Below are 23788 nucleotides of genomic sequence, written 5' to 3' on the forward strand. Positions count from 1 at the left end.
ACTACATTGTGTGTTATAGGAATAAATAAGTTAAAAAACAAAATGGCTGAAGACATAAATTTTTTTCGGAATCAGAATTTGTGTCCAAACATAATTCAAATTGACGTTATATTTCATAACGCATTACCATGAACTTGTAAATTATTGCCACCAGGTTTCGTTCAAATTCTCCTTGTATCTTCTGGCAACAAACATTTGGATAGATTTGGAATTTTTGACAGGTGTTACATATGCATCTTAGATAAGAGTTAATCTTTGCCAGATATATTACCTGTATTATACATTAAAAATTTGGGTTGAAATTGGAAATAAAATCTTATGTTGATTTATAATTTTATAAGTTTTACTGTGTTGTGAAATGTTCTATGCAAGTGTAGGGCTGGCTAACACAAACATAATGTGATAGAAGTCTCTGAAGACTTTAAAAACCTGTGGATCCAGGAATTAAAAAAAAGGGGAGGTGTGTGTGCCATCCAACATTGTCCAAGGCAATGTTAGTCTATGCAATAACTTTATATAGAGCTCTATAAGGATGGGAACACTTAAAGGGGCATCCCCCAAAAAATTCTACCTCTGAAATATCTAGAATATTACACACTTGCAGAAAGGTGTTGAACACTCATGAAGGAGGAAAAGTTGTCTACATAAATGGTATAATAATAGAGTGTATCTAGTTTTATATATATATATAATTTAGATATCTATATAATTAAGTAAATCTGGCATCTGCTATTCTGGACTGAATGACAACATAATCCATCAAGGATATCATTCCTTAAAGTCATCACAAAACATTCATACTGTCTAAAAACAGATACTTTTTTTCCATTACCTTAATTCAAAACTTCCATCAATGTAAGCTTTACAAACCTTGATGAATTGTTAGCCACTAAAAGAGAGAAGCGATATACAGCAGCTATATGTGAGTGAGTAACCTACCTTTACAAATACTGATTGTCTATCAGGTTTAATTTGCTTAAGTGGGGAGGAAAGTCGTGAAGAACTCTGAAATATAACTCTAAATATTCATACTATTTTCTATTATTACATTTTGATATCTCTAGCCCACATTTTTCACATAAGACCAAGGAAGAGGTGTGGTCTGTATTTACAAAAAATAAAGCATTTTTATATACATGTATACATGTATCAACAAATTTGTTTGATATAAATAAACCCCAAGAGATTTAATGTTATAAATAAACACATCATAGATACCAGGAATAAAATTTTGTACACCTGACCCTTGTTTCTTCTACAAAAGACTCATCAGATAAAATAAGATGCCAAATACAACAAAGCTGAAGAGCATTGAGGACTCAACCAAATGCAGATAAGGTTGTACAAGCACGTAACCATTTAAGAATCCCTGTTTTTTTTTTTCTTCACGTTGTAGGTCATAATTCCTATAAATTTCTTGGAATGAACATTTTACTGAAGATTGAGAATGTCCTTGGCGCCATATACATCCTGCATTTGAGCAAACTTTTCTCAGTGTTCACTGAATTTTGTGTTAATTGGTTTAAAAGACTGACTACAGATATCCACAGCACAACTTGACAAGGTCAGGGCTAAACTATTTCTTTTAACATAAATTTTCTTCTTAAAAAATGACTTAAGGGGGCTCGCGGGTCTTAATCAAATTTTTTATTTAATATAGGATTTCTCTATATTTTTCTATAAAAGAACTTTATCTTATACATAATAGAAAAATAAAATAAAATAATGGGGTCACCGTTCATTTACGCTCACAATCTGCCTTCGAAAGAAGCATACATTTTTGTTAATGTCACTTTTTTCTGTTGAACTAATAGCAGAAATAGCGGTAATATCGAAATAAAAAAATAACTAAATTACAGAAATCGCTTAAATTTTACAATTATTTAGTTTATGTACAGCTTCCTCGAAAACAACAATAAAAAATATAGGTCACCGATGAGTTAAAAAAGATATTTCAATTTTAACATTTTAATGCCAAAAAATTGCATTTTTGCACCAAAGGGAGATAATTTGGAGCAGTCTCAATGATATCTACATTTTAAAAGTCACCTGGGGCCAACAGGAATTGAGTTTTAGGAATGATTTTTGTACCATATGATAAAGTCACAACTACTAAAGGTAATAAATAAAATTTGTAATGAAAAATAAATGTTTAATTTTTTTCTGAAAATCTTATACCCGTGAGCCTCCTTAACTGACAAATCTTTACAATACTTGACAACATATGTGCCTTAAGAATTTGGAAATCACAAATCTTTTAATTTAAAATGTAATTGAATTCATGTAAAGATATAATTCCAAGTATTTTCCATCCATAATGGTTATAAAAGATAAAGATTATTTTCTTTTAACTTTTTCATGCACCATCTATAGTCTAAGATTGCACCAATGTCCAAGGCTTTTTGGGGAGTAGGACAATTTTATCTCCAACTACAAATACATTTTTTTAACCTAAATAATAATCTTGTATTTAAGTATTCCTTCTTAAATATCATTAATTTATACTAATATATTTGATAGACATGCATAAATTATATATGGTCTCTGAGAAGATATTGTTTGTATAAGAAAATCAGACCGAAAAAGAATTCCTGTAGTAATGTTTGAACTTTTGCTCATTGTTTGAAGCCTCAATGACCTATAGATGAAGAACAGCATTGGAAGCTCTTTACCTTGGCTTCAAGTTTGTCTAGTGCTTCATAAATCTATATAATATATCCCTTCTTTTCATTTCAGAGTAAAGAAAATAAAATACCCCCCTCACCGCTTGCCAAGTTAGGAAAATGTGACAGAGTCAAACATGGATTTTTTGGGGCATTTTTTTTTCTGTACAATTCATCTATAGGCTCATAGTTTTCTCGAAAAACAGAAAGAAGAATGTAAAAAAAAGCTTTCTATATAATCATATAATTGTTTTCTTCAAACAGAAACACACAGAGAACTATATAACAGACAGGCAAAGATTGTTTGGCACACACAGAGAACTATATAACAGACTGGCAAAGAGTGTTTGACACACACAGAACTATATAACAGACTGGCAAAGATTGTTTGACACACACAGAACTATATAACAGACTGGCAAAGATTGTTTGACACACACAGAACTATATGACAGACTGGCAAAGATTGTTTGACACACACAGAACTATATAACAGACTGGCAAAGATTATTTGACACACACAGAACTATATAACAGACTGGCAAAGATTATTTGACACACACAGAACTATATAACAGACTGGCAAGATTGTTTGACACACACAGAACTATATAACAGACTGGCAAGATTGTTTGGCACACACAGAACTATATAACAGAATGGCAAAGATTGTTTGACACACACAGAACTATATGACAGACTGGCAAAGATTGTTTGACACACACAGAACTATATGACAGACTGGCAAAGATTGTTTGACACACACAGAACTATATAACAGACTGGCAAGATTGTTTGACACACACAGAACTATATAACAGACTGGCAAGATTGTTTGACACACACAGAACTATATTACAGAATAGCAAAGATTGTTTGACACACACAAAACTATATAACAGACTGGCAAAGATTATTTGACACACACAGAACTATATAATGAAACCGAAATTTTACTGCAATTTGATTGATAGAATAAAAAATTCATGTACATGTAACATGCAAAATACATGCAGTATCAGACAAATAAAGATATTCTGAGGAAAGAATTATCCACTTCACTTAGTTGTCTCCTATATATGGGACAAAGACCATATGAAGCAGAGTCTATACATTTTGGCCTACCTTTATAAAGATTGAATGTCTAGTATATTTTACTGGGGAGGAGTGTCGGGTAGAAACCTGAAACATACATATATTGTTATAATGATGACAACTTTTTCCTTTACAACCAATTTAAATCATTTTGTATTGGACATTCCTGCATCTTCATCACAGTGAGTCAACAGTTATTCAGACTGCAATTTGTCAACTGCTTTATTAAATAATGATTTAGGAAATATGAATTGACATTATAAATGACAATGACTGCGTATAAAATTAAAATTGAGTATTAGACAGCCACACACTTAAGGTCCTGAATCACAAGTTGATTACATTTAGTTTACGTCAGGAGGAAGTCAATCTATGTTTTAATCTTTATGTGTGTCCATAAACAAGGATTTACTTGTTTATTATATACAGAAAAAAAATAGAGGGGAAATTTTTTCATTTTTTTTTTATACTTGTAATTCAGGACCTAATGTGTGGTGTTATACAAAATGTGTTTAATTTAAGCAGTATGTCATAATAATACTTTTATTGATAATAATGATTATGAGGGTGACTCAATTAGGATTCACTGATCTACCTTAAGGCCAAAAACATTGAAGAATATTTCCTATACAAAAATGACCCAAATTAGAAATTTGTATCCATATCTGTCATTATTTTGAACTTTAATTAATCATGCAGCTTTTTCTCAATTATAAGTTATAACATGCTTATATGTTCAAGTTTTCAAGATCCTTATGTGCCCTATGTTTTAAAATAAATTTGCTTTAATTTAATTTTTACTGTTTAACATAGGTCATGTACATGTAGGTTTAAAATGGATATCATATTCAAAATAATGCCATGATTTAAACCTATCAGACTCAATCTGCAACTGGATATTGTATCAGTATATCATATATAAACGAATGCCATGATTTAAACCTATCTGCAAAACAAGAGTGTAGGCAAATTGTACAAACTGCTAAGAAATAGCAAGCTTTTTTGAAAAGCTATTACTTCTATACAATTTTCCTTCAGAACCCCCTTAAACATCATTAAACTAAATCCATCCCCTTTGGATGCCTCTGAGACATAAAACAATTGACATGCTAATCAATTTCTTGTCAGATCTGACTCAGCATTTCCATTGTTTACAGCTGGTAGTGACATAACAGTAATCAGTGGTATCTACAAGTATAATATCCCTTTCTTAATGTGATCAGCAACATCATTATAACACTTAAAAACATCCAGGATAACTTATCAGACCTCCCCTTAACCTTTATAAACACACCAAATTGGTTTGATTTTCTTATTCATAATACCTACATATGAAATAAATTCATGGGCTTATCAAAGAATAATTGCAAGCGGTCATAGAAAGAAGGAGAAAGATCAGTAATACTTTCACTGTTTTTAATTCAGTATAAATTAAATATATGGATACTCTTATTGTTTGTACACTTGGTTGAAATTGTTTAAATAAACAAATGCGTACGGGTGCAGGAGTTTCTCACTACATTTAAGACACATTGGTGGCCTTCGGCTGTTGTCTGCTCTATGGACGGTTGTTGTCGCTTTGACACAAAATTTCCCCATTTCCTTTCTCAATTTTAGAATAATTCAGTCCCTCCCTTATCCTACATGTCCTACTTGCAAGGTATAGTCATCAAAGAGCAGCAAATATAGAGACTGAATTCTTAGGGTTACAGTTGTTGAGAATTTTTTTAACCATTCATGTTTTGAACAATTTCCCAGAATGCTTTAGATTTGGAAATGGTAATTTCTTTCATGTAAGTCTTCAAGACAGAAAATATCAATAAGTTTTTTTTTTTTTTATACCTTTCCTTCAAATGAAATTTTTTATACCTTTCCCTACAAATTAAATAAAAACATAACATTGCTTTCCTCCTGATAAAAAGTGTTGGTTAACCAAAATCAGACTGTGATGCAGTTGAGACAAACTATACTAACAATATAACTAAATTACTTAGTACCAGGCATACCGTGGTACAACATTACAAGTGGACTATTAACCAGTCGATTATTAGTATTACACATATATATAGATGGACAGATTTCGTCATACTGTTTCAATCATTCATCACACTCACGGTGACTAAATACTACAGGACCTGTTTGGTGGAACCTTGAAAAATAAACATCTTTTCAAACTGTGATTAATTATTCTTCAAATGCTCTTTAGGTCAAGTTCCGGCCATATCAAACAAATTAGGTCCCTTGTTGTGAAAATGGGTTAACCGACTTTCAAATACTGTTACTAGTAATTCCTTATTATTTGTGGGGTACTTAATTGTTATTCACAGGTATAGATTTGGATGAACCACAATTTCTAGTGATTAATAATCGGCTCATGTAAAACAACAAAACCAAACATCACAAACTAAATGAACTATACACAACAAAAAATAAATGAATTCTACCAGTAATCTTTCATAATGTTTCATGTCCACATCAACTTAAAAGATTATATCATAACAAGGATCAAGTTTGGTCCCTCTTACTCTTTTCACCAAAAAACTCCTACGAAATGAATACCCTTCATTCAATAGCATTCATGCAGTACAACTTACAATCAATTCAATTGTAAAATTTTTGTGAATAAAGCCACTGGGTCATTTTTTACCTTGACAAAAAACATTTTTTATCTCCCTATTTGTTCTGTTGTTTATTTATATATCTTAAACTACTAAAAATAGCCTATCTTAACTTCATGCTCCCATGTTTTGTTTATCTTCATTGATATGCACTAAAACCCTCTACAAAGATCTTCATCCTCTTAGAGATGAAAGTTTTAATTCTTTCAAAGCTAACAATTCCATTTGATCTATATCTTATAGACAACCCACACCCCTCTTTAGACTTACTACCATAGCCTGGGGATTCTCCCAACTCAGATAAGACAGAGAACCAATAATAAAAACCCTACCTTTATTTCTTTTTTCTTCTTTCTATCTAGGGTATTAAATTTCCCTTTTTTAGTAAAAGTATGCATGTTTCGTAGTTAATATTCCAGTCACAAAAATTCATCCATCCCAAGAACGGATCCAATTATTGATCAAGACTATTTTGATATCCATTTGCACAAGAAAAATCTAAATTATTATGCCATATCACTTAATACATTGGATGATTCACTTTCAATACACGTTCTGCTAACATACATTTTAAATACACCAAGAATAATAAAGTTACATAGAATCTTCAGTACTTCAAAGTGTCTCTGACCGAAATAAAGAACAAAATCATCGATACTTGATAGTGGTTTGTAATAACTGACAACTATTAGTCATAATTAGTTATTTGCAATATTCCCTAGAAAATATTGGTAAACACTGCTACATTAGTCATACAATTATTCCTAAGGTCTCAATTTTCTGAGGTTTCTTTTCTCAAATCAGCTGTCAGATATTTCAATAGGTCTCAAATTTCTAAGATTTTAAGAGATCCTTTGTCCCAAGAAAATTGACAGCTCTTTTATTCTTTTATTTGTCAAATTTAAAAACAATCCATCAATAGTATGGATAAAATTTCCATCAATTTCCCAAACTATTTATGGAAGAATTTTGTTTTATTGAGAAAAATTACAAAAAACAAATACTGCTGGCTATCTTCATCTTTGAATAATTATTTTCCTCATTTTCACACACATGACATCAAAATTGTATATATCTCTATCCAACAGATAACACACATGTATACAAAATCCTTATCAAAATCTGTCAATGTAATTTAGTTTAGTAATCCAACATCCAAAAGTCTTAAGGGTCATACCCAAATGACCAAAGAAATATCTAAAGTTGCTCCAAAACAAATACACAGAAAAATCTTATCAGTGATAATTACTTCTAAGCGAAAGATTATTATCTCCTGCTCAATTCTCCAAAGTTTTGGTTTCACTTATCTAGAAATGATCACTATAAATAGTTCAATACACAGACGCTGTACTACACTGATTCATTACTTCTTGTCCCATTTCCTACATGTAACAATGTTACTTTCTCCACGGTAATAAACAATCATGCACTTCCTTTGTCAACTGTTACAAGAGGCCATCGTAAAGGCCATAACTATTGTTTGTTGGGGAGAGACAAAAAAAGTCTTTAAGAAAATTTTAAGAACTTGTACATGTACAATCATTCTTTAACTATATAATGGTTGTTGTATCTCATCTTAGCAACATTTAATAGTGGACATATAACAGCTACTATCTGTCAGTAAGTGTTAAACTATACAAGTAGGTGTACTTAAAAATGTGTAAAAATTTCAATACCAATTCAAAAGAATTTTGATTAAAAACAGTCAAATAAAATTGACAAAATAAATTTTCCAATCTTAACAGGTCAATTCAAGATTTTTTTATTTGAAAATTAACAATTTTAGACACTTTTAAGTTAATATACAACCAATTTTCACCCTTTTACGATAGGAGATATTTTGTGTGGCCTTAAATTGTATATTTCACATACACAATTTACATCGACATCTACATAATGTTTGCCATGGATTTTTACATCAAATTGGTATGAAATATATCTATAATTTCTTGTTATATGGTGAATGATACATGTATCTGTCACTTGGCTGTCAATAAGAGTGATTAGCCTGTCTGACCTACAACATAACACCCAAAATATCACATATACTTTAATACTAGGAATGGCTACATAGCAAGCTGGTGTGCTGGTAGATTTGTTTTCTTAAAAAAAGATTCTTCATCATAAACAATCTTTTCTCTTTTCCTGTCTTGTCTATAAACAAAAGAGGGAGTATTACAGACTAGGGGAATAGCTCTGGTAGCATGGATGGAGGCGATTATATACGGACACATAAAAACACATCAGCTTCCATTTCTACATTTTAATCAGACAAAGATGACGTCACAAACATAAATTACAAAATACTGACAAAAGGGGAACAACTCTCTCTCACAAACAGAAACATAATCTGACCATACATACTGATATATAACATCCCGCCCCCAAAACAAAAATTTACTAAATTTTTACAATGGTCAATATGTTTATGTGTTATAAAAAAAAAATACAATAGATAATAATTTCCAAAATTCAAAAGTTTACATGAATAAAGTTAATCTCTCGACACTCTAGTAACCATTTTATAACAAACGTATCAACGCTGCAAAACCGAAAGTCTGGCATCTCGGACTCCTCCCTCGGATGACCTTATGCACGCATTACTTTCACACAACACTTACAGTGATACACACATATTAATGGCATTTCCTACTAGACAAACTGATATCATTATAAAAAGCTGAATACACATTTGATAATATCATCAGAGACCTTAAACTCTTAAATTTAATAAGGTTTTATTTATGATAAATATCACACCGCTAAATGATTAACACGTTCACATTAGTTTTAATTCAAAGTAAACAAAATTAGCATGAAAAGTATCTGGATTCATAATATCAACATAGTTAAAAATAAAATGTTCTCGTACAGAATAAAAATCATCAGGGTTTCTTTAAAATATGTCTTCTTGGAACTCTTCAAAACTATGGCGATACAGTTATCACCAAAATACGGTAAATATAACACTTAATATAGGTTACGGCGGAATGAAACACAACAGCAATACAGTCAACATTACGCAATACACATCAGGCACACGTGTAGTTCAACGGGTTAATCTGGGTCAACGAATGTTATGTAAAATGGCTCTTCCATGTGATGAAATCGGAACTTGAGTATGCATGGCGATACAGTTATCACCGATACAAATTGAATAATGTCAAATGAAAATAGCATATAATAAATGTATAAACAGGATCCAAACGAATGTTACAGAAATAAAATGCATGATCATAATGCATTGAGATAAATCTCACGTGCTTCAGGTTTAAAACGGGATACAGGTAGTTGACATTCATCACAAATCACAAAGACAGTACGTATACAAGACGAGACATGGTCTGTTCTTCTTTCCAAAAAATAAATTTAAATGTTGGTATCATAATAAAAGTTCATGTAGAAATCTTTAAAAACAACGAAAAGTGTTCAGCATCATGGCGGCATGGCAGATCCATCAGGAACAGTCGGTCAACTTTATATGTAAAAATATTCAAAATCCAATGAAAAAAATAATCCAAAATATGTATAAATCATAATATTCACGATCGTTTAGGTCACTCCACCATATTACAGACTAGGGGAATAGCTCTGGTAGCATGGATGGAGGCGATTATATACGGACACATAAAAACACATCAGCTTCCATTTCTACATTTTAATCAGACAAAGATGACGTCACAAACATAAATTACAAAATACTGACAAAAGGGGAACAACTCTCTCTCACAAACAGAAACATAATCTGACCATACATACTGATATATAACAGGAGTGGCAGGATACAGACCTCAGTTCAAGGCCAACCAAAAAGTTATTTGTTTTATAGTTGTTGGATACATTACCAAATGTTGGTGATGATGTATTAGAATTATCTAAAAGTTACTTACAATGGAGCAGTGACACAAAAACTGATCTGTCAGTTTCTTGGGGATTTATCATTGCTTTACATTTGTCTTGATTTCATGGTATTTTTTGACATATGACTGAAGTTCCCTGAACCCCATGTTAATGGTTGAATGCAGCATGTAGACTTCCTATACTTCATTTTTAACATTTTAATGCTATTGTTTTTAGAGACAAGATTTTTACTAATTAAATGCAACTTGCAGATGGGTACATTCCAGTTCTCTATTAATAGCAGTTTGAGCAACAATGCAAAACAAAAATGTAGTGTCTTGTCAAGAGACAAAGACAAAAGGAATCATTAATACTGTATTTAGAGGTATCAAGTTATTTTTAAACATCATTTTTAATGCACCCCCAAATTATATCTGTTGAAAAATTATCACTTCATCACAACTTAAAATTATAGAAGGGAAGACATCTTTTAATATCCCCCAAAGCCCAATTCATAAGAGAATGATTTTTTTTTCTTATTATCAAATTAAAACCATGATAAAGACAACAATACCCATCAATTACCGCATGGTAAGAGATTATTCTGTTTCGACAGGTTTTGTCAACAAATTTGTAAAATTAAGAGCTACTCGCTTTAGTGAAATAAATTTGACATAACATCAATCCTAAATTTTATCAATTGCAATCTATCAGAAATTTCATTATAAAACCCCTCAAGTAAACAAAATGGGTTCCTATTTAATACATATGATACAGCCAAGAGTACTGGAAGTGGTATTAAACACCAAAAATCAATCATGATAAAGTTGTGCAATGAGCATGATGAGTAGCAGCAATCAATGAAATTTACCAAACTTCACCCTTCTATATTTAAACATTTGTTTCATAGTTCTCAAATTCACAAGAAATTTCCAATTCAAAAAAATCATTGCCCAGCTCTGATAAAATTAAAAGTAATTCTGCGAAATGTTTACATTTTAATAAGGACTTCTGTTTACATGCATATCTATTTCCTTCTTCCTTTATTAATACGACTACTTGTTCCTAATGATCACTTCAGATTGTAGGAGGAATGTAGTAGCATATATAATCATAATCTTCTTCCTGTTTATTTATCGTAAAAATAATATCGGTAAATAAAACAAACACCCTTCCTACACTCAATTTCAGTACAGGTCAAAATTTCATCAGGACAGATTTTAACAAGAAAACAAACTGAAGACAAAAAAGAGTTTGTTTCATGTATTGGGTTGCTGTCTATTGACGGACTTTTTTTTAGACTTTTTGTTTCATGCATTGGGTTGCTGTCTATTGATGAAGACTGTATTTTGACTTGTTTCATGTATTGGGTTGCTGTCACAGCTGATTCTTTGCACTCTTGTATTACCTCTGGATAATTTACAAATACCCCAGGAAAAATCATCCTCCTACCTTTTTTTCAATTTCTGCATGTTAATCAACAGATATATAACTATATCCATTTGTGTATCACCAAAACTTCAGCTGCAAGGCAGTCTGGGCTGGCAAACGCTCAAATGTTGTAAGTGGTTGATTGAAAAAATTTACATTAGATGCCAAAGTCTAAGTCTGATTAATCTAAGGCCACTAAAATAATTTAAGTGTTAAAAATGTGTGTTTGAAACTTAAAGCAAAAGGAATTTTAAAATCAATCCCCTTGATTGAGGGAATTTCACATTCAAAGGGAGATAACTCTATCTAAGATTGATGTTCATATTGCTTCATTCATGGTTACAAGAGCGCAATTATTCATAATGCATTTTCCATAGGGAACCACTAGTGTTCCTTATTTTTTTCTCGAAGACTACAAAAACTAGGGAAAAAAGGGTAGCAGTTCCTGTTACTAGAAATGCCAGTGTTGCATTACAACCAAAAAAATATATATGGTCATGCAGCTCAAATTGACTTAAAATGAAGTTGAAAAAGATCGTCTATTTTTTTTCGCTTAATGAAAAAGGCATATTTTTAATGGCTCCGACGTGCAGAAATGGAATATATTGTCTATACTTCCAAAAATGTGAATATGATTTTCTGCAATTTTTAAACCTAATTGGATAAGCTTTCGATTAAATGTAATTCCAATCCTGAATCAACCAATCAGAAGCCATATAGGATTCTATTCTGAGTACCATCTTGGGGTAAAAAACTTGCCTGTAAAATGTAAACAAGAAATAATTGCGCTCTTGTAACCTCATAACATCAAGTTGAAGAATAAGACAAAATTTGATAAAGTTATGATTAAGAAACTAAAAGCTGTAATGTAAGTAAGATTAATAAATCACTGCAACATGAAAAGTATGTTAACTTTTTGCAGATAGTACTTTTATATTTAACAGTATGTGCATTGATAATCTTTCACCTTTAATCAGTGTATCAAATTGCAGATGCATTTTTTTCTTATTTATACCTGGTTGTAACCTTTAAAAGTCAGAAATCTACTAGACCTGTTATTTTCAGGTGTTAGCAGATGACATGATCAAACCTTATTCATAACTTCTTGCAAATTGCTAGGTGAATGACATTTCAAAACAGTGTTTTAACAAATTGATACTTTGATGTATTTTGTATTCAGCTTTTTTCTTTAAGCAGCTATCATTTTAAGTCACTTTAATCAAAGTTATGGATCTTTCATCCAACACCAAGACAAACATATGTTAGTTGAGATACCTTTGAACTAACTAGAGGCTCTAAAGAGCCTGTGTCGCTCACCTTGGTCTATGTGAATATTAAACAATGGACACAGATGGATTCATGACAAAATTGTGTTTTGGTGATGGTGATGTGTTTGTAGATCTTACTTTACTAAACATTCTTGCTGCTTACAATTATCTCTATCTATAACAGTACTTTCTGTGGAAAATGTTATTGAAAGTCTTCAAATTTTAAGAAAATTGTTAAAAATTTACTATGAAGGGCAATAACTCCTTAGGGGGTCAATTGACTATTTTGGTCAAACTGACTTATTTTTAGTTCTTACTTTGCTGTACATTATTGTTGTTTACAGTTTATCTCTATCTATAACAATATTCAAGATAATAACCAAAAACAGCAAAATTTCCTCAAAATTACCAATTCAGGGGCAGCAACCTAACAACCGATTATCCGATTCATCTGAAAATTCCAGGGCAGATAGATCGTGACCTGATCAACAATTTTACTTCCTGTCAGATTTGCTCTAAATGCTTTGGTTTTTGAGTTATAAGCCAAAAACTGCATTTTACCCCCATGTTCTATATTTAGCCATGGCGGCCATCTTGGTTGGTTGACCGGGTCACCGGACACATTTTTAAAACTACATACCCCAATGATGATTGTGGCCATGTTTGGTTTAATTTGGCCTAGTAGTTTCAGAGGAGAAGATTTTCTAAAAGATGACTAAGATTTACAAAAAATGGTTATAAATTGACTATAAAGGGCAATAACTCCTAAAGGGGTCAATTGACCATTTCGGTCATGTTGACTTATTTGTAAATCTTACTTTGCTGAACATTATTGCTGTTTACAGTTTATCTTTATCTATAATAATATTCAAGATAATAACCAAAAACAGCAAAATTTCCTTAAAATTACATATTCAGGGGCAGCAACCCAACAACGGATTGTCTGATTCATCTGAAAATTTCAGGGCAGATAGATCTTGACCTGATAAACAATTTTACTTCCTGTCAGATTTGCTCAAATTGCTTTGGTCTTTGAGTTATAAGCCAAAAACTGCATTTTACCCCTATGTTCTATATTTAGCCATGGCGGCCATCTTGGTTGGTAGGCAGGGTCACGCAACACATTTTTTAAACTAGATACCCGAATGATGATTGTGGCCAAGTTTGGTTTAATTTGGCCCAGCAGTTTCAGAGGAGAAGATTTTTGTAAAAGTTAACGACGACGGACGACGACGGACGACAACGACGCCGGACGCAAAGTGATGGGAAAAGCTCACTTGGCCCTTTGGGCCAGGTGAGCTAAAAAAGGTATCTTAAGCTTATTTAGCATGTTTAGAGAGTAAAATGTTTCTACTTAAAGAATCAAGAGATTTTCATTTTCTTTGGTCTATAAAAACAATGTAACATGTGCAACAGACATAGTTCCACAAACTGGAACAAGCATTGTGTCTTACATGTTAGATATCAACAACTCATTTTAATTGCATTGGTACAGTAATAATCACTGTCAATGTACTTGTATACTGAAAAGAGCGTTGCTGAGTAGTACAGTCTAGTACATGAAGTACTCTCAAATTTTTATGCGAACACATTTTGGCCTGATATTTTTCATTTCAAATTCTATCAAAAACAGGGACTGCTCATTATAAGCAGATGCTAGTTTAATGGAAGGTACCTGTTAGCCCATGTTTTACTGTTTTATTAACTTTTAATATTGATTACCAAACTTAAGACCCTTCATATGAATTAGTACTGAAGTCTACATCTTAGTCAATTAATAATGAAATGCAACCCTCTTCTGAATAATATATTGATTTGGATTTGGATTTTTTGTATTTTAATGCCACTTTTAAGCACCCCATTTAGGCTATATCATGGCGGCCAGTTTTTATTGGTGGAGGAAGCCGAGTGCCTGGAGAAAACCACCCACCTTTGATAGGAAAACTTGACATTCTTAGCCAATTAAGATTGGAGTCGAGTGCACCTACATGAGCGGGGTTCGAACCCACAACCTCAATGTTGACTGGCTAGTGATTACAGTAGTAACTACTTAGACCACTCTACCACCAACTCAAAACCTCAGTGTTGACTGGCTAGTGATTACTGTAGTAACTACTTAGACCACTCTACCACCAACTCACAACCTCAGTGTTGACTGGCTAGTGATTACTGTAGTAACTACTTAGACCACTCTACCACCAACTCACAACCTCAGTGTTGACTGACTAGTGATTACTGTAGTAACTACTTAGACCACTCTACCACCAACTCACAACCTCAGTGTTGACTGGGTAGTGATTACTGTAGTAACTACTTAGACCACTCTACCACCAACTCAAAACCTCAGTGTTGACTGGCTAGTGATTACTGTAGTAACTACTTAGACCACTCTACCACCAACTCATAACCTCAGGGTTGACTGGCTAGTGATTACTGTAGTAACTACTTAGACCACTCTACCACCAACTCACAACCTCAATGTTGACTGGCTAGTGATTACTGTAGTAACTACTTAGACCACTCTACCACCAACTCACAACCTCAGGGTTGACTGACTAGTGATTACTGTAGTAACTACTTAGACCACTCTACCACCAACTCACAACCTCAGTGTTGACTGGCTAGTGATTACTGTAGTAACTACTTAGACCACTCTACCACCAACTCACAACCTCAGGGTTGACTGGCTAGTGATTACTGTAGTAACTACTTAGACCACTCTACCACCAACTCACAACCTCAGTGTTGACTGACTAGTGATTACTGTAGTAACTACTTAGACCACTCTACCACCAACTCACAACCTCAGTGTTGACTGGCTAGTGATTACTGTAGTAACTACTTAGACCACTCTACCACCAACTCACAACCTCAGGGTTGACTGGCTAGTGATTACTGTAGTAACTACTTAGACCACTCTACCACCAACTCATAACCTCAGGGTTGACTGGCTAGTGATTACAGTAGTAACTACTTAGACCACTCTACCACCAACTCACAACCACAGGGTTAACTGGCTAGTGATTACTGTAGTAACTACTTAGACCACTCTACCACCAACTCACAACCTCAGTGTTGACTGGCTAGTGATTACTGTAGTAACTACTTAGACCACTCTACCACCAACTCACAACCTCAGGGTTGACTGGCTAGTGATTACTGTAGTAACTACTTAGACCACTCTACCACCAACTCATAACCTCAATGTTGACTGGCTAGTGATTACAGTAGTAACTACTTAGACCACTCGGCCACTGAGGCCCCCAATAATATATTGAACTTATGTTTACCTCTTGGTAACAGTTTGAACCATCTCAGTATTCTTTCCCTTTAGAAAACAATTTCATAAGTTCAACTTTCTGCTAGGTCAAGCCAAACTTTTTTTACATTGGCATAATGCGGATTCTCTTCTCAGCACAAAGCTTTTAGAAGTTAGAGCAAAGACTTGTAAGCAAGGAGTCAAAATAATATGTCAGTGTAGGGACATGTCTTCTTGGAAATTGATACCTAACATGCCTTATGAGTTAGCAAAGAGTCAGAATAAAGTGTCAAGGTCTAACATAAGATTTCCGGTATGAAAAATACAATGCACCAGGAGTCTGGACGAATACATTATGATTGACTGGATAGACAAGGTCCTTAAAAGTCTTGAGATCTGGCATACAATAAACCAAAATATATTTGACCAATGTGACAAAGTCTCAAGTAACAAGCTCATTTTGAATGTACATGTATCAGGGGTGGATCCAGGAATTTTTAAATGGGGGGTTCCAACTATATGTCCTCATTCAAATGCATTGATTGTCCAAAAAAAGGGGGGAGGTTCCAACTCCTGAACCCTCCCTCTGTTTCCGCCACTGTATCATGAGAATTCATATTAGTGTAATTTCAGTAACAAATTGAAGACTGTCAGAAATTAATCATTGTAGTTTTGACATTTAACTTCAGAGTCAGTGAAAGTACATTTTAATTCATCATAATCATAATAACAATATATTTTCTCCTGCGGAAGGAATAGATTTTAGATTAGGAATTCCAAGGACAATTTCCACAACAAAACTAAAAATTGAAAGTATTTTCAACCTATAGAAATTCATTTACAACTTTACAAAACATGTTCAACACACATGGGACAAACAGTCATGCATTTTCTTGTCATGTACATGTTTAAAAGCAAAAAAAAAAAACAGAAACAAAGAAATGTTACCTTATAATCCATTATCAGTTATTCTATTTTAAAAATTGTTGTTGACGTTTCCTTTTATTGTGTATAACCCGTTACAAGTACTTCCTTAAGCCTCAGAATCAATATCCTATCTAAGTTAGGTAACATGTGTGCATCCATTAACATTTTTATTTAATACTAAATTTTATTACTTTTTTCACGATTGAGTAAGTTCATGTAAGTGTGTATGTTTTCACTTTTATAGGTAACAATAGCAATCCTTTTCAATCAGGTATAAATATTGTATTTGAGTGTAAATCTAAAAATAAACTTTTAGCATGTTTAGTGATTTTCACTCAATAATTATGACTTTTTTTAAATTTTAAGAATATGCGTATGATCAGAAGATTACTTTGATAATGTATCAACTCAGGACTGAGTTTGTCTGATGAAAAGTGCTTCCTTTTCTATGACTATGGACAAAAAGGCTTTTAACACAGAGTTTTTAAAGGTTTTTTGGACCTCAGTTGTATTTGGTCCAATCAGTGTTTTAGCAGACTTTAAATTATGAATTTCACAATGGTCATTTGGTCCAGTAATTGATGAAATTTTACTGGCCCCAACCATTTATTACTGGACATTACCACGTCTGACAGACCTTGGGAATAACTAACTACCTTGTGACAATTTGAAAATTTTGTTAACTTCATGCCATGATTTTATCACCTATCTGCTTTCATCCACAAAATTTACTTATTATTAATTTTCGTAGATACCAACATTCAGTGATTGATTAAAACTTGCATTTTCATGGATGATTGATTCCATGGTCTTGCCAAAGTCTGCATACAGTCAGGCTTATAGAAAACTTGTAATTCGGTGTTCATTTTAAATTTGTGGTTCAACTGTAGCCCCAAAATCCATGAAAAATGGAATCCCATGAACATGATGAATAATAATCAACCCAAAGTACATTTTCTACAGTTTTGGTTTTGTCTGAAACAGTATTTAATCAAATTTAAATTTTGCATCAAAGTTTTTGGAAACCTGACATGTAATAAGTAGTGCCCATATCATTGAAAGAAAAATAAACCAATTATTTGACGATGTTGTCAAAGAATAAAAAAACACAATACAGTTAGGGTTTTGTCTGAAACAGTATTTAATCAAAATTAAATTTTGCATCAAAGTTTTTGGTAACCTGACATGACATGTAAGGTTATAGTGCCCATATCATTGAAAGAAAAATAAACCAATTATTTGACAATGTTGTCAAAGAAAAAAAACAAAAAATTTACCTAAGTTATTCTTTTACCTTTTTAAAAATACATGTAGCCTGTTGTCATGACAATTCAATCTTTTATTTAAGTAATAATTCAGCATATTTTCAAAAACTAAATTGTTTCTATGACAACTTACCCCTTCTTCTTTTGAAACACTATTGTTTCGGCTATTTTGTCGACTACTAGTGCGACTATTGCTGCGACTGTACTCCCGGATTTCTGTCATGGAATGGTCTGCTGCTGAAGAGGATGGCCTTCTCTTTAATTTGTTCTTGACATCATCCCTGAAAGATTTGGCCTTCTTCAGCATCTTAGACCCAGAAGTCTTTTCTGAAATGAAAACAGAACTTTCAAATTCCATCACTCTTCATTCATAATATAAACAAATAGTTTTTAGGATACACTTTGTACCATATGAAAATGTACTTTGCACTAAACATGTATATATATATATATGGGAGTCTAAATTGAAAACTATATATATATATGTATATAGTTTATTACACAAAACTGGTATCTTGGCAAAATTTCAAAAATAGCCTATTTTCTAAAATCAACAAAGCATATGCAGGAGCAAATTGGACATAAGTATATTTTTCCACCATTTTTCAATTTTTTTATGGCATTGGTTTTGTATATAATTTGTTTGGTGGTGGTATGGGTCATCAATGAAGAGAATATATTTCACGGATTTCATTTCAACTGCTCTTATACAATTAAATCACAATGCAAAAAAACATTTTCTTAACTTAATACATGTAAGTCTTGTGAACCATTATAAGTAGAAACAGAAAAAAGTCCATGGTTTGATGCGGAATCTTAAAATCTAAAAAAAAAATTAAAAAGTCAGGTGAACAACTTCACTTCTAGTCCTGTACAAAACTTGATCATTTCTGGTTGAAAAAGGCCAAGCGATGTTCATGGAGTTTAAGATTCACATATTGTGATGTCGAAGGAGCAGACAACAGAAGTGATCTAAATTTATTGTGTCTTCCCAGATGGGTGCACTAATGTCAGGTAACATAAAATTAGGCGGAAAGACAAATCATTTTAGCCCTAGAAACAGTTTTTTTGATAATTTTTATTGATTTTTTTGGGTCCATATATCTATCTTTAAAACTATTAGTGTCAGCAATGATAACGAAAGGAAAGGACAATGGGGTATCCATCCATCAGTGACATAAAATTGGTACATCACTTTTCCTGCTTTTGTTCATATCAAAGTCACAATGAGGCCTTCAACACAGAGCAAAGACTATCACCTTACTGAACATTTAAAACAATCCCTAGAACTGGTCTAAAAAAAATCTATTCAACCTGGTGGTTGGTCTATAGGAATGTTAGATATCATTTTCCAACATAACACATGAGTTGCGGATCCAGGTGGGTTTCGGGGTTGGAACCCCCCCTTTTTTTTGTGATATATGCATTTGAATGGGGACATATAGTTGACCCCCCCCCCCCCCCTTTTGAAAATGGCTGGATCCGCCATGCACATCAAAGAAAACATTATCAAGTTGAGATCAAATTGGTAACTCATAAAAAAATAACCTATCAACTCTGCATACCAATTCTCAACACTTTACCCTAAAAACACAATATCTTCTACAGGGCCATTTTTTACAATTGAATGTATCCAAAAAATGTGAAAGGATTTGACAAAATGTCCTACCTGGGACCGCTGAATGTGTGGTATCCATATTAACCTCCTACATCCTAACTAATGTTAAATGTTGTCATCAACCTCTTCACTATTATATAATTAATCATGGAAGCCCCTTAGTACTTTTACGGATCAGTTTCATCACTCATCAAGTTAAATTTCTTCATCTTCATTGGCTACATAGTACATATTTGGATTAGTAAAATAAATCTTCAATCAAAACATCATCGTATTTGTATGACCACAGGATTTGAGTCACTAAACCACTTGATTTTATAAATATAAAGTGTCAATTTGATGACCGAATTTGTTAAAATTATTCATTATTATCATTGATACAATTATGTTGGGCTATTCTAATTTCTAAGAATCATATTTTATACAATAATTGGGGTAATTCTCAGAATCATATTTTTATATCAGGACTGAGTTGCACACACATCATTTGATGTAATCGTTATTAATAAATGTCACTTAAGTTTTAAGCGTTTATTAAGTCATTAACTTATAAACACAACAGATTTAATTAATACTTTAAAATTCAAGGCCATTTTATCTAATTGATGTTGAGTACTGCCAATCCATATTCAACTCATGAAATAAACAACATAATTCTTAAATAATATGAAATCAAAATAAAAACTTTCAACTTCAATAAAACTTTAATGAAATCAGATAAGAAATTTACAAAATTTTTTTTAATTATGAAAATTGGTGATTTTATGAAATATGAAGGACATTTTCAGGTGGCGCCACACTATCCCCATTATCTCATTAACATTTATTCTTGAACAGTTCTAACACTTCCTAGGTATAAGGTCAAATCAGCACTATAGTGCCTAACAAGATTTTGTGAGGTAGACGAAATTGACTTTAAAACGATCGTATTGACTTTTGATGTGCAGTAAGAGGCAGATCGGACATATTTTGACTTTAGTTACTTACTTCTTAAGTTTGGGATTAATTGTAATCAACATATTCCAATGAGACTGAAAAATGCTTTTTTTTATTATGATAAATAATAATTTTACCTGCCGTAGTCGTGCGTAAAATATATTTTGGTATTTCTCTTACGAAAATGACTTGTTTAATGGAACAAAACGTATTATTTGTAAACTTTCTCTTTGCTCTTCACAATAGGCTTTTAAAACATAACCTTTCAACTGTATATTCCGAAAATTTTGTGAAAATCGAATAAGTGGCAATTCTTACCTTTCATACCTTAACTTTCATTGATAAAACATAATATTGACTCGTCCAGTGTCCAGTTTGAAGGTCATTTTAGTTACCGTACAATTTCATGCACGTTCTAATTAATCAATAGTCATGTATGAAAAGCATTAACAAGTTTGAAGGTAAACTAATAACAACTTAATCCAATCAAATTGCCTACGATTCAATAACAATGACCAGTCCACATCATAAAAATGTATAGGGGTAAACTGGGTAGGGAGAAAATGTCAGATATATTAAGTTCATTATTTTGCAATAACGAGTAAAAATTTGTTAACCAATAGATTTGTTATAATTTCATAAACATGTCGTAATGTATTGGTATAGTTTTTGGATCTTTCATTAGCGTATTTAAGGCTGTAGAAAGTTTGGCCTTCAAAAGTCAACATAATCATTGACTTTATAAAGAAAATTCGCCTTTTTAAAACATTGAATGTTTCACAAATAATACGCGACAACAAAGCAAAATCATTTCTTAAAACACTGCACAAAAAATAATTCTGATTGATGCAGTGGTATTGTCATAAATTGCACTGGAGTGAACAGTGGTACATCAAACGTCGAATTCCCTCACACAATGTTATCACACACTATACATATTCATCATTCTAACACAAGAAAGATAACTCTATATCTTGTAGTATAATCCACTGGATTGTGATTTGGTACAGGGAAAGTGGTGTTGCCTATAATAATTTTTTTTTAAATATGCACTTAAAATCTGTCTTCTTCTAATCAGGTGTAATCAACTTTTAAGTGGGTAAAACTCCTACATTGAAAGAGGACAATTTTCTGCTCTTTGGTCAGGTTGTTTGTTGTCTCTTTGACACATTCCCCTTTTCTATTCTCAATTTTATTAGTTACTATTTATTTCTTTGATGCATTTAAGCTAAAAATACTTTTTGCTTATTATTCAGGTAGTTTAAGAGGTAAAATTCAATTCAAATTCCCAAAGAGTAAACTAAAGAGCACTGCCAGTAACAAAAAGATTTTCCTATTTTTTTAGTTATTAACAAATACATATTTCAATGAAAAAGTTCAAGCAGGTGCAGGACACATCTAGATCATCAACTTGCTTGAATTATTATTTTTATTTCATTCATATGGAAGCAGCAGTTACAAGGCTTTAAAGAATATCAGCAGTAACTCCTGCAATATTACCAGTTCAGAGTCTGACATGTTCAGATTGAGAAAAAAACTTTCTACTTTCTGCTTAAGGTAATCCTATTTTAATCACAGTAAATAAGTTGTATTATTGGTTTTTACTTCTTTTTCTCAATTCCCTTTTCTACTTTACTATTTTCTTCCTCCCTCTTTCTCACACCTTCTTTCTCCAGCCAAACCTTCCTCTTCTTGTCTTCAATTACCTCATCAATCCCTCCTCCTATATAATGAATACTTTCTACTATAGGTAATTCTTTTTTTATGCTCCAACTTAATAGTAAAGGGGCATTATGTTTCCTGGTCTGTGCTCTGTTTGTTCGTCCGTCCATCCGTGCATCCGTCTGTGCGTCCGTTCAGGTTGAAGTTTTTGGTCAAGGTAGTTTTTGAGGAAGCTAAAGTCCAATCAACTTGAAACTAATAGTACACTTGTTGCTTATGATATGATCTTTCTAATTTTAAAGCCAAATTAGACTTTTGACCCAAATTTCACGGTCCACTGAACATAGAAAATGAAAGTGGGAGGGAGTTTCAGGTTAAAGTTTTTGGTCAAGGTCTAGTTTTTGATGAAATTGAAGTCCAATCAACTTGAAACTTAGTACATATGTTCCCTATAGTATAATCTTTCTAATTTTAATGCCAAATTAGATTATTACCCAATTTCACGGTCCATGGAACATGGAAAATGATAGTGTGAGACTGCGAGTGGGGCATCTGTGTACTTTGGACACATTCTTGTTTTCCCTCAAATAAGTTGTTTTATTAGCTTTTACTTCTGTTTTCCCCATCCCCCTTTTTACTTTTTTTTCCCCTTTCCCTTCTGTTTCTCACAGCACTTCTTCTTTTTCTCCAAACCTTCATCCCCCTATCTCTTCATCTACTTTCTCTTTTTCCTCTCACTATATTCAAAATAACCAGATTTAACTGTCGGATCATTTACAAAGATTTCATCTTCACCTTGTGATGAACTTTGTTAAGAACCAATTAAATGAGAAGGTGTTACTGCACTGTTCTAACTTGATAAAATATTCATATCAGAACTGTATCTTTCTCAAATCAATCTTTTCTTAATCAACTATGATAAGTAACTTGATTTGAACTGATCTGATAGCTAATCTATATTTCATGTGAATTTTCTTATAAATCAATTTGTGCTGGAGAAAAAAACTGCCCATGTATTTGAGAAACATAAACATGATGAATTCTAAAATAGAGGAAAACAAGAAGGTGTCCATAGTACACGGATGCCCCACTCCCACTATCATTTTCTATGTTCAGTGGACTGTGAAATTGTGGTCAAAACTTTAATTTGGAATTAAAATTAGAAAGATCATATCATAGGGAACATGTGTACTAAGTTTCAAGTTG

The 23788-nt window shown here is 32.5% G+C and overlaps 1 protein-coding gene across 12 annotated transcripts in view; it reads right to left on the reverse strand.

The window, feature by feature from the left end:
* Positions 1–23788, reverse strand: part of LOC143062667 (rap guanine nucleotide exchange factor 1-like) — an 86492-nt gene that overhangs the window by 43083 nt on the left and 19621 nt on the right. For 2 of the 12 annotated variants that reach the window (XM_076234373.1, XM_076234371.1), the window contains exons 1-4: positions 20036–20183; positions 18500–18693; positions 3789–3845; positions 940–1005 (exon numbers count right to left, since the gene is read on the reverse strand). In XM_076234373.1, coding sequence (XP_076090488.1) covers positions 940–1005; positions 3789–3845; positions 18500–18693; positions 20036–20063 — 345 coding nt within the window. In that variant the 5' untranslated portion in view covers positions 20064–20183. Of the gene's footprint in view, positions 1–939; positions 1006–3788; positions 3846–6708; positions 7784–17122; positions 17150–18499; positions 18694–20035; positions 20184–23788 lie in introns of those variants that run through there. The other 10 variants (XM_076234372.1, XM_076234376.1, XM_076234375.1 and 7 more) reach the window with 10 other exon arrangements.

This window comes from Mytilus galloprovincialis, chromosome 2 (assembly GCF_965363235.1).
Source record: "Mytilus galloprovincialis chromosome 2, xbMytGall1.hap1.1, whole genome shotgun sequence".
In the NCBI taxonomy this organism is placed as follows: Eukaryota; Metazoa; Mollusca; class Bivalvia; order Mytilida; family Mytilidae; genus Mytilus; species Mytilus galloprovincialis.